Raw genomic sequence first — 16155 nt, forward strand, 5'->3', positions numbered from 1 at the left:
CCCAATTTACGAGTGACACCTAAAAGCAACACAATTAGAGGTCCTCAAATAATTTAGCTCTTTAATTTGCTTGTTAAACATAAACATGTTTTCTTAGCTGTCTTCTGCTTCATTACCATCAGATTTATTGAATTAATAACGAATGTTAACTTTTAAAACTGCACAAAGCCAATCCCGTACTCCCGATTAAAGAGCATGAACGTCAGATAGACCTGCCCCCGTTTGCTGAAACACTTCCTCCGTGACTTTTTTCCTCATTTAAACCACATGCTGTTGTCACTTCAGGCTCATCAACATCAGTCTGTGAGTCGCAGAAAGGAGAAGCAGCACCATCCTAACACCTGTGCTTGTGCGAGTTAAAGCTCCAGCGCCAGCTTTTTAACAGCTGTTTCACTGAGCCAAGTAAATATGGATTTTTAAGGTAAGTTCTCTTACATTCCCTTAATTTTGTGTGTTTAAAAAAACAAAAACAAAACATAATTGTTAGTTTTTTGAATCAGAGCTTAAGCCTAAACCTCTTATTTAAATCCTTCCAAGTTAAACAACTCTCTGTTTTTAATTTAATTAGCACAAAAAAAAAATTATCATTCATTGCAAACTACGTGTTTAAACAAATAATTCACACCCTAGACCTTTCAGTACATGACAAGCAAATAGATGAGTGTCAACATGAAGCTGATGTGCCTGTTGGTCAGTGCAACTTCCCTTTACTGTTCTTTCTGCTTAGATCACGCTTTGTGTGTCTTTTTTGTATGGTTTAGTGTTGAAATAACCAACTTTCCATGAAGTGTCACAGTTTTGATGGGTGTGAGTGGCTCCTCATGTCAGAGGTAATCATTTTGTATTAATAAAACTAGATGAGCAAGATGGAAAACTGAGAATCTTTCATTAAATCGGAAAAGCTGAATGATTAGGAAGATGTTGTAATAGTGATTTCTTTTTTCCCTAGCATTAAGCCACATAATATCTCATTGTTCTTGGATTTATTGAGCGATTACTTCTGCTACCCCGCCTAGCCAAGTTGTATTGATTCAGAGTGATGAATCATTTTGTGAGATTAATAATCAAAAATATATCTATTACCAAAGAAGCTGTTAATTGTATTTGTGCATGCTTCACAGTGAGTTAGTATTTCCATTGTTACACTTCCTGTCCCGTTTCCTCTCTGTGAGCTTTCCTGCTGTCAGCAGGGTGACAGAACCACAGTCACATTAAATTACAGCAAAAATGACAGCTGCTTGCTTTATTCAATCCAATACATAGAACAATTCATGCTGTGGGTTTGGTATTTTCATTGCGTATTGGCAATATAATCTAATACTGGGTGTGTTTTATAGAAATGTATATATGAATATTTATAATGAACCTTTTACAGGTTTGCTGTTTATATGCACCTGTAAATTATCACTAGTATATACATTAAACCCAGAACCTATGCTGATTGTAGGAAAAGTATTTTTTACCTCTTGAACTTTTCTTATGTTTCGGCCCATATCAAACGCAAACCTTAACTTATTTATTTGAATTTTCATATGACTGACCAACTTCTACAGAAAACTATTTGCGCAATTCTAGGGAAATGATAGATAGGTTTTAATGGTTTGACACGTATTAATCTGAAACGTGGGCTGCATTTTTTTATTAAGGGTCCCTGAGTCAATATTTTCCATATCCACCTAAAAAAACAATTGCCGTTTTGAGTCGTTAAGGATGTTTCTATGAAACTACGGGGCTCCAACTCAAGTCCTTTGAAGCTGTTGTTCAGTAACGTTTAGCTGTGTCTCTATTCCCTCGAAGAAAATGAAGCCTGTGGTCACGTTCTACAGGGTCCTGCTAGTAAACTCTAAGTTAAGAGTGGTAGTTTTGTGTTTAAAAGGTCTGTTGGAGGGGGATGCAAAAACCTTCATTTGAATCACAGCAGAGCCCTAGAGAAAAGTTTAGAAATCTTTGATCTAACTTATTTCTGAGCTCAATAAGGTTTATAAAATCAATCACCCAGAGAATAAGCATTAGAAAATAATGTTTTAATATCTGCATGACAGGCAGTGCTGGAATAAGATGGGGAAAGAACTTTGATTTCATTTAGACTGCATAAAGGTTTGAGGGCTGAAACAGAAAAAAGTCTTGCTAACTAATCAACCTATTGACTATTTTGTTAAGTTAATTGATAGTAATCGGACAGCAAAAAATGCTTTCTGTGCGAAGCTAAAACTAAACCACTTGAAGAGTCCCGTATAGAGCATATTTTAGAACCAAATGTTTTTCCATCTTGAATGCAAAATATATATGTTTTTAGGTCATTCAATTGTTTTTCAACAAATGACAGGTTTCAGAGTCTGTGTAATTCGGTTAGTTATCGTTGAATTTGTAAATTAGTTCCTTATCACAATGAATCATACAAATCATGTCCTCAAAGCTTTAAAGTAAAGTTTTACTTGGAAATTTTCATATTCAATATTTTTAGTTGTGATAGTTTTCTTTCATTTTTTTTCCCATAAACATATGTTTGAAAAACTTTTGTTCTTAAATTGACAAAACTTACAAAAGACAATAGTTGATTCATTCATATGTTGGTAACTATTGTGCAAGTGAAGTGACATATTGTTTGCTAACCAGAGCAATTAACCTTGAAGGTAGAAAAGAAATTAGAGTTTACTACACAATTAGAAAAATATATGCACATTTTAAGTGCTGACATAATCTAAGTGTATATATATGGGGTTAATCAAATCATAAAAATGTGATCAGTTATAGTATAACAAGCCTTCTTCTAGTCAACAATTTTTTTGTTAGCATGCATGGATAAAATTGTTTGATGAAAGAAAGCCCTCAGGGGTAACAGATACAACCTTAATCTGATAATAAAACATAGAAATTATCTATCTATCTATCTATCTATCTATCTATCTATCTATCTATCTATCTATCTATCTATCTATCTATCTATCTATCTATCTATCTATCTAGATAAATGAGGCTTTGAATGTTACACAACAGAAGGAATAATTCAGTGTGAGTGTAAACGGATCAGTATTCAGTGTAAATTCAGGTCAACACAAGGTCAAGGGCCCATGTTACAACTCTCTTATTCTCAGTTCAAACTCTTCAAAATTCAAACACCCGAAACTTTATTTAATCTGTCAACCACTGCAAGTTGACCCTTATTGATTTCTCTGTAGCCAGTAATGGTATTTCAAGTTCAGCACTGGTAGTTTTCTATGGTTATTTTATCTGGCTGATGAACTCTATTCTTTTTTAAACCTGGGATCAGTACTTCCCCATGTTATTTTGACATGAAACATCTTTTTCCTAGGTTTCTTTAATAGATGATGTCAGAGCTACTTGCTTTGAGAAATATTGCGAGTTGTAACTTATTCCTCACTGACCTACAATTGACTGGATGTAGCAAGCTTGTATAGTACAGAGATGAACTGATTGTTCTCTGGGGTTTGCCTGTAGCTGTTCGATTGAGACAGATCTGAAGGATCATCTGTTTGACACTTTTATGATCCCTGCAGCCTACCAACAACAGTGCTGCTCTTGATAGGTTGGCTATCCCTTATTTTTTATTTTTTGGCTTGTCATGCTCGTGTAATGCCAGGGGTTAATACTTAATGATTGACAAATATTGACTTAATTTCTGGCAAATATTGGCCCGGTTTTATTGCCATGATGATTCCTTTGTGGTGAGTCAAAGCAGAAAAAAGTAATTTTTTATCTGGAAAAAATAAAAGATTTACTTCAATAAAAAAAAAAAAACATTAGACTTCAGGACTTGGTCTGTGTAATAACATTAGTAAATCTTTTTTATTTGAACAATTGGTGAAAACTTATATTGGTAATAGTTGAAATCTTGATATATAAATAAAAGCTTTTTTGTCTAACATTTTGTATTAATTTCACACTGGACACAATAGATTGCTAAGGAGTGCTGCGATTTATATCCAGACACAGGAGGGCAGTAATGGTCCTGGTCCAGCTTTAACTGGGGATAACAGACTTGGGTTTGATTTTCATATTTTAAAGGATGTAACATAGATATAAAACATTTTCTGTGATTATATTTATCTTATTTGATTCCATTGTCCAGTTCTAGTCCTAAAAGTCGTTGCAGACCTTTAAACTTACAATGAAAAAACTATAATGTCCCTTAGTTAAGTGTCATCACCAAATTTAAATATAATTATTAAATTTGTATTGATTTTAAAAACTCTTGAGTTGTAATATTATATTTATTCATTACACTTATAGCAATTTATATTATATTATAGTTAATCTATAGTTAATTTATCATTATTGTCACTTGTATCTAAAGGCAACTCCAAATTTCAGTTTCTTAAAAAATTAGAATATCACATTATTTAAGTAAAAAAAAAAAAAGCTTTTAAAAAATGGATATCATCTTCCAGAGAATTCTGGAAGATGATATCCACTGCGCAGTGTATGCATTCACTGCTTGTTCAGGGCGTCTAAAGGTGTTTACTCCATCAATATTGCATGGTATAGTGGAGATTAACCTGTTTATCTGCTGATGTGTCAAGGAAACACAGGCGTCTGGTATTGGCGTTCAGTTTATCTTCAAGTCTCTGCTCTTCTTCACCACACCCCATACATTTGTTTATATTCTTATTTCCAAACAATTAATCACAAAGTGCCATTGGGGGTTGTTCTCCAACTGAAATGGGAACTGCGCTTTCATTTTACAGAAAAACCCACACCCACTCAGCTACATTCCAGTCATATTTCTCTGTGATGCTGTCAATGTTTCAGGAATACATTAAAACAGGAAAAATCACAGGTGTAACTTATGTCCTGTAAACATCTATTTATGCTGACCACCATTACAGTATATATATCTTTCAGTCCCTAATTAACTATTGGATGGACTTTTTCTTTTCTCTAAAGGCTGTGGTTTCCATTTTTGCCTATGCACTCCCCTTTTTGCTGCACTTTTACCTTCCACTCAACTTTCAATGATACATTAAGAAAAAGCACCCACGCAATTTAAGGTACCGGTACATTATTTATACTCTGAGATGAAAAAAGTTTTCATTGTCAAATTGTGTAGCAAATAAAACTAAAAGGTTGAAATAAAAAGAAAAACAAATTGTGAAACCAGCTTGTTTAGCAACAAGCTCTTGCAGCTTACCCTTCTTTTGTGTGTATTACTGTATGTGATCAAATCAGTAATCTTACCCAGGATTGTATAATAACCCTGTCATAACGTCTCCCGAAATTAGAATTTCTATTTTTATTATTCCCTTTACACAATATTGTAATGGTCTGTGAAGTTGAATTATCCACCATCCATTTATAAACAATAATTTAAAAACACTTAATTTTATCAATGTGTGTAATGAGTCTATGTGCCAGTTGGGATGTTTCCAATTACTGAAATAAATAAAAGTTTTAGTTGTAGCTGTACTTGTACTTTTAGAAATGTTTTTTTTTTTTATAATATTTAATATATATATTGTTTTGTTGATAGTATTTTACAGATTTTCATAAAAATTAAGGGCTTAAATTTTCAACTGATTTGAACCTGCCTGATCTGTGTAAAGTTTATATCTTAAGTAAAGTTTGTTGAACACATTTGTGCTGATGGAGTAAACAACATTATTGATATTTACTAAATGTAAATTTTTTTCTTCCTCGCAGATTCGACTAGTCACAGTGTGAAGGAAAGGTGTGGATTATTCGAGATTTTTCCAATCTTATTACATGGATTTGGTGATTAATGGATTACTGGAGCACTGTTGTTTGAGTTGTAATTTTTTTATTACACATTGAGGGTGTGTCTGGACAGCTGTTAGCACTACGGCATGCAGGATGGGCCAAACGCGCTCTGATCTGTCTCTCAGCACCGCCACTCCAGGCGGGGCGAAGTGGAAGCCAAACGGCACACCTCATCGACTCAGTATCTCCGGATTTAGGAGCAAAGGGAAGCAGCGGAACGAGACGCTGAGCAGGAATCCGATGAAAAGCAAAGTCCTGTCCTGCTTGGGAAGGAGAAAGCGATACTCCAGCCAAACGGAGGAGAATCTGGGTCATACTACCGCGACCGCCGACCTAGCAGCGCGCCTCGGCCACAGAGCAGGAAAGTTACCCAGAGACGAGGCTGCGTTAGCGAGCGGGGGGTATCAAGCAGCCGCGGGGTGTTTGGAGACATTGTCCGGCCTCGGTGATCATGTGGAAGCGGTGCAGGTCAGCGTGAACCGCGAGGGAAAGACAGGTTCCTCTGATCCTTCAGGCTTGGAGACGCGGAGCTGTGAAGTTAGCTGTACGGGCTGCGAGGAGCGCAGAGCCGGCGTGGGGGAAGACAATGCCTCGAACCCCCCAGCCAGGGCCATGGAAGACCAGCCAGAGGGGGGGAACGAGCAGAATCGCTTTGTGTGTGGGCTAAGATCTGATCTGAGTTCAAACCCCCGTCTGACCTCTGACCCGGACGCTGAACGGACTTCGCCCCCGGGTCAGGATCAGGATCAGGATCCGGGCGATAGGCTCTCTAAACCGGACGATTGCATTAAAGCTGAAATGACTAAAAGCAAGTCTAGCAGCGGGGATCAGAGCAACGGCTTTCTGGTAGAAACTGTCAGCATAAAGCAACCGATCATCCAAAACCCATCAGGAAAAAGTTTCCCTGGAACGATCCCGAAACTGATCATCACCAGAGACCCCAGCCCGAGCCGCCCCCATGGAAGCATGGCCCTGCTGGGAGACCCAGCCTCCTGCCTGGACCCTCAGCCGGACGATGAGTCCCCCTGCTCGGACAGCGGCTGCGGGGGGTCCCCTGCTCTGATGCGCTCCCCCAGGAAGCTGTCCAACTCCTCCTCCATAGGCCTGTCCTCAGCCTCCTCCTTCGAGGAGTCAGAGGATGATTTCACCGGCAGTGACATCGAGTCCAGCCTGTCCCCTTCCCGGTCACTGGGCAGCCCGGGGGATGGCACAGGGGTGAGTGTCCCACACATCAATACAATCCAATCAGACTGGGTCTTATAAAATGCTTCCCCTCTCTCTCACTGAAGTTTATTAAACAGGTTTCTGCTGACAAAACATTAGAGTAAGTGTTGCATAACTTCCCATCTACCACCAGAGGCCACATTTACATATTTACCTGTAAAGAAGTGCAAGTAGAGTCCTGTACATTGTGCAACATGTGCACCAATAGGCTACATGCATATCCGATTTTCAAACCTTTGGAGCTTTTTCCCCAGAGTAAACAAAGCTGCAACACCTTAAGGGGGACACACCTTTCTTATCCAGGGGTGTGCAACATTTAATCCTATCCCTATAGCTGCAGAATCAAACTGGTAAAGTTTGTATGATGCTTTGCTTATACTTTTTTTATCAGGCAGGTTATGTATAAATGTTTGAAGCATTTTAAAATATATATATTTTTAATAAAATTTAAAACAATAACAACACAGTAATACACTTTTGAAGTCAATTCTGTGAAGTTGAGATGGTGACATGTTTTAGAGGTTAATAATTGTTACTTTTGAATTATGACATTTTATAGCTTTCAGTTAGGTAGATTATTAACTGATAGCACAATTAGGGCTGAAATAATCGGATTAATGTGATTAATTCATTATTGAAATAAAGATCAACTTATTTAGTAATAGGTTACTCTTTAACTGGAGTATAGAGGCTCTAAAATGTGACCTTAGCTAACAGAGCGACTCACTTAGAGTGGTAGTTATACACAATTGTAAAGTATAAAGGTTTAGCATTTAAAATAAAAAATGTTTTCTTCTGTTAATACGCTCTATCCAGAACTTTTTAGTTGGAAATCTTTTTGTTTAACCTGGTTTAATTCTGTAAAAAAATCATCCTTAAGGAACCTTTTGCTATCCGATTAATAATTGAATAAAAATGATCAATGGTTTAAGCGATTAGCAAAATAATTGTTAGTTGCAGCCCTAAAAACAACCCCTGTTTTCTGGTATACAAATTGATAATTGACTTTAATGTTTGTACTGAAACTGAAAACTGGATTACAATTTAAATTGTAGTTGACAATAAAGACTGATGGGTAATGCTGGTTTATTTAAACATTTTTCATTCTCACAAAAAATGACAAACTAAACTAACGTCTGCAGTTAAATCCTCATCCAATCCTATCTAGTCTGGATTTGTTAAGAAAATAAATAAGCTAATGTCCTTTATATTCATACCTTACATTTTTGAGACTAATATACCATATTAGGATAGGAATAATTTTGCTATCTAATTTTTATTGTGTGGAGTAAGATATATTTCTAGTGTTGATTAGTGTTTCTCTTTGCATTATCTCTGTTGGCATTTGGTTAGAAATTGAAAGGAGCAATAAAGGAGAGTTGAGGTCATTTAATTCTGCTTTTCAGTAGATAAACTGCTTAACTGCTACCCAGACAACAACAGATAACATTAAAATAAAATGGCAGGAGATCGGCTCCTGTTTCCAACCCCCCACCTCTGCATTCTTTTAACACAAACAAAGCTCAGGTTCATTTGGTTTGATGAGTTCAGCAGTGGATCATTTAACCTTAGATGGCACTTTTTAATCTGCTCAGTCATAAAGCTACAGCTGCCAGCGGTGCTTCTAAACTTTTTCTTTTAGTCTCTCCTTCAAACTATTTGAATTTTCCATTCAGACAGTCGACTTTCTTTTCCTTTATCGTGAGGATTTGATGCTCTGTTGATTAGTCATGTTTGGAATGTCTTCAAAGCAGGATGCCTCCACCTGATATGGCCTCTCAGGATATCTTGAATATCCTGGTTGTTTCATGTGGCTCAGTGACTTGTGGTGTTCTTTACTGTACATCCTGGGTTGTGCTAAAGGTTGTGTGTATTTCATGATGTAAAATGCACTAATTTTCCCACAAGGGACAGGTTATTCATCAGCGTATTTAGCTCCCCATAGGCCGATTCGGTTGCACAGCGAGCACTACTATACTATAACATATATATATATATATATATATATATATATATATAGAGTTACAAAGAAAATCACAAATGTCAATCACTGACGAGAGGGGGTTAAAATACCACAAATTATTTTTTACAGTCTATTTGAAGTAGCTGATTTTTTTAAGTTCTTCTTTAGAAATGAAAAGGATGATAAAAAAAAAAAGTTTGTTATTGGTAGTCTAACGCTGTGTAACAACTATTTACTGAAATAACCAAATAAAGTATGATATAGTGTCCCCTTTTGGAAAAAAATAAAAAATAAATAAATAAATAAATATATAATTTGACCGAAACGCATACCGGAAGGTTTTGTTTCAAATGCTACAAAAAATGTTTACTTAAGTTTATAAAACAGGCTAAACATGAATGAGGAGTCTTGCTTTGTTAGATTCGAGACAAAGCCCAAGTTTTTAAGTGTTGTGCCCCTCCCCCCACCTGTTGCTGCACGCTAGTGATTTGCTGGAAACATTTTCCTTGCTTAAAAGTGAACTACTTTACCCAACTTGTTTGGCATGCGTTTGCAGGAAGATTATGCATTACATTACATTGTTTTCGTGTGTGTTTTTATTTAAATATGTAACACTCTGAAGCTAGACTCTGTGTTATTTTTACTGCAGGTTAGCATACTAGTCTTACTAGTTCTAATAATAGCTTTTTGGCAAAGGTATTATTAAAATGACAAATATTTCTGTCATCTGGACCCTAAAAGTTACATTTGCAAAAGTTTTGTTTTACAACCAACAAATAAACTTAAGTAATCTGTTTAAAATTTCCGGCGCGGGACCATTAAAGCTGTTTTGATTCATTTTTGCTTCACTTTGCTGTATCGACACAAGAATTTCAGCCTGCTAATTGGAGTGAGGTAACAGGAACTTCATGCGAAATTCACATTTCTACATATTGCAATCGTTTGACGCACAACCAGTTTCAGTGTCGACCTCCACAGGTGAAACATTGGCGTATTATCCAGGATTTTAAATGTTAAAAAACCAGGAAATGTGCAACCTAAGGAGGTGCAGAATTGCTGCTGAAACAAACAGGATGATACTGGCTTGTGGTTTGTGATAAGTGCCGGTTGGTAACCACCAGCCTGTTTTTTTTTTTTTTTTTTTTTTTGCTCTGGCAAAACAAAGTTAAAACATTGTTCTCTTTTATTACTACATAGAAGGTATGTGTGCAAGTGTAATGAGTCTCCCAATCAGACCTTTCTACATTATGTTCAGGCTGTGACGTGGGAGGATTCTTGCTCACTCTCTTGCCGTCTTGCATTCAGAGTCGCGTGTGTGTGTCATGGAAAATTGGGCTGAAGGCTGAGCCGGTTGCCAGGCGACATCTTTGCCTTATATGGTTCTCTTTTTTTTTTTTTTTTTTTTCTCTCCTTGGCTTGTTGTGTCTGTCACAGCTATCTACTCTGTCCCTGACATTTCAATGCATTGACATGCCAATTCCTATTAGCAATCATTCCAACAATAAGTGTCATTGTGTATTATAAATGAATTATTCCAGTAGGGGACACTATATTTCTCCCTTCATACGACTTCTAACAAAAGTTTAACATTTTCCACTGATACATGAGGCATAATGTGCCATGGAACAGAAGAAGAGAAAACTCAGGGTGACCTAGCAAAAGACAAAGAAGCTGAAATGAAACCTGGAACATGTAGCCTACACACCATGATGATGATGATGATTATTCCTATTTATGCCTGTTAAGTCATGAGCCATGTGGCAGACCCGGCTGTCCTACGCAGAGACTCCTATGCACAAAATACATGCTGTTGGTTTATAAAACAAGAAATGAACGACGTGCTTCTTTAAAAAAAAACAAAAACAATATTTATATAATAAATATAACTGTGTGTTGTCAGGGCTCGGATACGAATGGTTTTGGGATATTTATTAACATACATTAATGACACTGTTGTAAAAGATTGGGTTAGAAATGTTCTACATTAAACGATTAGTTAAATGTCAAAGCTGTTCTGATGATTCGACTGTGATGTCTTGCTAGAGTTGATAGGCGCAGCGTATTTATAGCAACACTGAGTGACCTTCCTGTTAACATGATTATAAACAAACAACAATGCGGTCATGCACTGATATAAAAGATTAGGCTTAACTAGAACAATCAAGTGTTTCTGGTAAATCTAGCTTCTTTTGTAGTTTGTTACATATAAATTATGTGTTCTATTTAAGACTTTATACATTTATTTAAAAAAGAAATGAATGAAAACAACTGTTAAAGTTTTAGCCACTAGGAGCTCTAGATGTAATGTCAAGCATTAGCACCCCTGTAAGCAACTGGCACAATTTCAGAGTCTTTCTCTGTGTTTCTGTCTTGCATATCTGAATTACTGCCTAACAGCTTTTGCTTGGTTAGCTTTCCTATCCAGGAGGAGCTCAAACTCTCAACATGTGGCGCTCTGGGTCACATGACCCATTTAATGATGGAGCCGTTAATTTATCTCACGTTAACCTAATAGGGCGACAGTGGCGTTGGATGTAGGATTTTGCTCTGAAATCGAAGGATTGACGGTTCACGCCCCGACTCCGACTTTCAGTGTCGTTGTGTCCTTGGGCAAGACACTTCACCTGCATTGTCTACTGATGGTGGTCAGAGGGCCCGGTGGCGCCAGTGTACGGCAGCCCCGCTTCTGTCAGTGAGCCCCAGGGCAGCTGTGGCTACAATGTAGCTTGCCACCATCAGTGTGTGAGTGTGTGTGTGAATGACTGTAGTGTAAAGCGTGTCCTGACTTAAAAAAGCACTATATAAGTACAGGCTATTTACCGTTTAATACTTTGTTCAACAGAGTAGATGCTAAAGGTAGATATAATTTCTCCAGATTGTTTTGGGTGCCATTAAACCAGCAACACATTTATAAAACAAACAAATAAATAAAAAAATGTAATATTTGGTTTATTTAATCTTGTTCAGATCCTGACAGTTCAGTGCTCCTGTTGCATATCTTAGTAGTATTTTTTTTATTTATCAGTTCTTTTTTTTTTTCATACTTTCACACCTTTTTGGTTTGTATGGAATTCTCAGTTTGCTAACCTTGAGGAAAGTTTAAGGTTTTACAGTTTCAGCGTCACATACCAATTTCAACTATACAGCAATAGTTTTCTTGGTAAATTGCCACTAATGGTGGGCTTATAGCAAGTGAGGAAATGGCGGGGCTGTCTGCTGCCGTAGCAGGCCTCCAGTCGACATGCTGCTCTTGCATTATGTACCGGTACTTCACGTCATGATTTTTCTTTATTTCTGAGAATTCAATTGTTTTCAAGTAGGCAAGTTGGTTTTCCCTCTAAACAAGTGGCAGACATTGAGGCCCTGATTGAGTCAGAAAAGTGCCCTGCAACATATGGGATGGGGGAACAGTGCGTTTAATATTAATTTAAAAACTGAAAGACCTCAGATCTTTGCTTGATTCATCAAGTTCCAAGAAACATTTAAAAGTGACAGACATTCATTGGAAAAGTTGATGAATCATCAGCTAGGAAAAATGTAACAAAAGAATGTAGAAGCTCTAAAAAATTGAACTAGACACATTTTTTGTTGTTGTTTTTTTTTTTTTTTTGCTGCTGTTGCTGCTTTCTGAAGGTGATTCATACTGCCAGGACGTATAGCCAGCCATGAAAACCTAACTGAAGGAAGGGGAATGTGGGTTTGACGTGCATCAAGAAAGGAGCTCTAGTGTAAGCACATGCTGTCCCTGCTGTAGTTTGTTAAAGTGGTCCGACAGGTTATTCTCAGTGCCTGTACACGTACACACACCTCCATGCTTTAGTCCAAACCTTTACATGTAGATAAAAGAAAAGCACAGGGATCTCAACGAGAAAGGCCTGGTGGCCCCACCCCCACACTGTCATTTTGGTCATGTATCTGTCAGGAGATTGGTACAAGCAAGCCCCTGGAGGGATGAGATGCCAAGAGAAAGGAAGAAGACAGCTCTTGTGTGGAGTGTTGTACTTTTAGGGCGACGGGCTGAAGCATGCAGATGATTGAGCAAGGGGGGGGTTGTGATTAGTGACGGAAATGAGGATTCATCTGTTGAGAAAGTAAATCTTAAAAAGATCCTGACACCGGACAGTTTGGCAATTGGGTTGTCTTGGGGAAATTAGGAGTTATCAGATTACCCTGCAACATTTAACAGGCTGGCTGAGGCTCTCTAAGTGGAAGACAGCAGCACATTAGTGTGAAACTGAGAATCCATTTAGTGAAAGTGGGTTTTCAGAGACTATTGTTGCTCTCAAACCATCAGGAAGGCAGGCGGTTAGTTAATGGACGTGACTGTGGAGAATTTGGTGGCTGGATTCTCCCTTCATCTCTGGAACTCTTGCATCCTTACTAAGATCTCTCTGTCTGAACCTCTGCTCCTTTTTACCCGGTAAGAAATGCATCCAGAAGATTACTGTTTGTGGGGCTAACTTTTCATCTTAGAGGTTATGGATTAAACTTCAGGTGACCGCTTTGGATTTGTTATGTGATTAATTAATTAGCTTTTATCAGTCTATCGATGTGTAAAATGTCATCTGTGTTACAAAACCTGCAAGCTTGACAACACAAATGACAGCATATCCGTTAATCCTCAGCTGGAAATATAATCTGATGTTGCTGCTGTTCATAAAAATACACAAACTATTTATGTGGTTTATGGGACTTCTCGCTACCAACACTGCAGCTGAATGTCTCTAAGTTTGTTCTAATTCTGGTTAGAAAAGGAAACTTATACAGGTTTATTGCACACAGAGGGATGTATTCCAATAGGCTCCTGTGTTAGAGGATACATGAAAGGGAAAGCAAAGATGGCAGAGGGCTGAGTGAGTGAGTGGGGTGAAATGTGAGCGTTTCAAATGCATGTGGGATGGAGATGCGGCTGAGCTTATTCCCTTTCAGCATAAGATTCAAGCTTCTACAAACCTGCTTCATAACATCCTTTATAAATGCTGTCATGTCCTTCAGAACGTTAGTTTAAGCAGCAACGGTTCACTCAGTCAGGCAACTTCAGCCTTATAGCAGAATGCATGGAGCCGTCAGCATTAAGCAGTTTATTAGAGATTGGATGTAAGAGAGGCCAGAGCTGTAACCGTCTGATTGGTTTTCTTCTTCCTCTGATGTCTTTATCAGGTCCATTAATACCCTGCTGATTGCTAATAAAAGCTTAAAAGAACAAAAACTAAAGGCTTTGGAGCTGAAACACCATTTGCATTTATAGCTGCTAACTCAGCAGGTTACATTTAGAATTAAAGGTTCCCAATCCAAACATATTTATCTGTGTAACAGCAGGAAATGCCCATTATAGCTTTGCCCAGGTTTAGCTTTCTAAATTTCATAACCCATCACTTCGATTGAAGTATGTCTACGGAAGGGAGGATCAGAATTAAATGTATTTTTCCTCCCAGATTACGAATGTTTTAAATGTCATGTCGATCCTGTTATTCTAAAAGTACGCATTGTAGAATGACCCGATTTCAGCCCATTCATTTTACTGACATTAAAGGCTGTTGGAGATTGTTGCCTAGAAAGTTGTAAATGATAATTAACAGAGCAAGGCCAGTTATAGAATCCTTGGAGGCTGTTTGGTTGGCGGGTTTTAGTCTTATCCCCTAACATGTACAAGGAGTGAACAAATGCACCAGTTGAGCAAAACATTATGACCACTGAGAGTCAAACATTTTGTTCTTGCAGATAACGGGCACGTCTTGGAGTCTGAGAACTGGGTTGGAACTCTCTTTGGTGCTCCTCGTCGGCTGGTTTCTGTATTTTTTGAAAAGCGGTGCAAAGACAGAACAAATCCAGTCTCAGGGTCATTGACAGCCATGGTTAACCAATGCATTCAGGGAGAGAAACACTGATATGATGTTCTTAGAGGGCTGTTAGAATACCTGTCCCATCAGAAACTGCTACTAGTGAGGCCGCCTTACTACAGAGCAGTGAGCGAGCTGATTCTGATCATAATGCTATGTCTAATCTGTGCATACTCGCATGCTGGGGACTTAATTCTCCTTTGATATATCCAAAGATCCTATAATCATTAAACTTAAATGAAATATTCTCTTTTTCTGCAGCTAAAGCAAACCTTTAAGGCTAAAGTAGAGGCCAGAATCGACTCCATCAGGGCAGAAACGTCTCCATCAGCTGCTTGGGCCTTCTTGTGAAAATGAATCATTCATCACCACTCCGGGATTTTATTGCTACATTTCTATTTAAAATTTTTAAATAAGAGCAGCAATAAAAGTCCACTTCCACAGAGCTTAAATCTAAAAGAAGTACTTCTAAAGAATAGTTTCCTAAATAATCCAGTCAACCATTTCAAGCCTTTTTTTGCTTTTTCCTCTCTATCCGGTTTTAGTACAGGTCAGATGTGAGGTATGTGGCTCGATTGGTGAAACAGGTCTTTACGAAAAGAAGAATTTCGTCATGTTACAAATTCAGCTGACCATTTTGGTGTAACGTGGCGACAGTTTCCCACTCTGGGTGGCGGAGATGACTGTAACTATGCTGCAACTGTTACCTTTGGGTCATCCTGTGTACGTGATGGAAAAAAAAACCTGACGACGTTCAGCAAAGCCAAAAACCAGTTCAGCAGTTTGCTTGTTATCTTATAAGTACATTTAAGTTATGTGAGTAAGAATTTATTGATTAGATTTGGCTTTGAGCTGACTTTTAGAAGTGAGAAGTATTTACTCATTTTAATAAGAGTTTCTATCCTGACAAGGATGGAGAAATAAAATATAGTATTATTATAGTATATATTAAGTCTAATTCATGACGTTATATCTTCATTTGAACTATTTGCCCATCAATGTTTATTTAATGTTATCTAACGGATAAATGGGAGTTTATTCAGATATAAAAATGTCAAGTTCACAACTTAAGACAAAACAATAAAAAAACAAAAAGAAATCAGCATTTATCACAGGACACTCAGTCCCCTATGTCCAAGTGTTCTAGATTGAATAGGAATTTAATTCAGACGATTTGACAAACGACAATAAATGAATCAACCAAATACACAGAAAAGAGACTAGTTTACATCAACCAAACTAAACAATTTTCACACCAACTAAATTCACCTGAACATGAATGACCAATAGACCTGTTGTTATATACAGCCAGGGAAATTACATTGATTAATGTATATTGTCTGTAAAGGGGAATCAAACAGTAAAACCTATTTTTCCTCTCCCTCAGATGGC

The 16155-nt window shown here is 37.5% G+C and overlaps 1 protein-coding gene across 1 annotated transcript in view; it reads left to right on the forward strand.

Annotated features, from left to right (window-relative positions):
* Positions 1-302: 302 nt before the first annotated feature.
* Positions 303-16155, forward strand: part of itpkc (inositol-trisphosphate 3-kinase C) — a 23723-nt gene continuing 7870 nt past the window's right edge. Inside the window, exons 1-2 of the mRNA XM_015370275.1 lie at positions 303-421; positions 5659-6951. Coding sequence (XP_015225761.1) covers positions 5830-6951 — 1122 coding nt within the window. The 5' untranslated portion in view covers positions 303-421; positions 5659-5829. The remainder of the gene's footprint in view (positions 422-5658; positions 6952-16155) is intronic.

The sequence above is a fragment of the Cyprinodon variegatus genome, unplaced genomic scaffold, assembly GCF_000732505.1.
Source record: "Cyprinodon variegatus isolate N-32 unplaced genomic scaffold, C_variegatus-1.0 Scaffold44, whole genome shotgun sequence".
NCBI classification, from domain to species: Eukaryota; Metazoa; Chordata; class Actinopteri; order Cyprinodontiformes; family Cyprinodontidae; genus Cyprinodon; species Cyprinodon variegatus.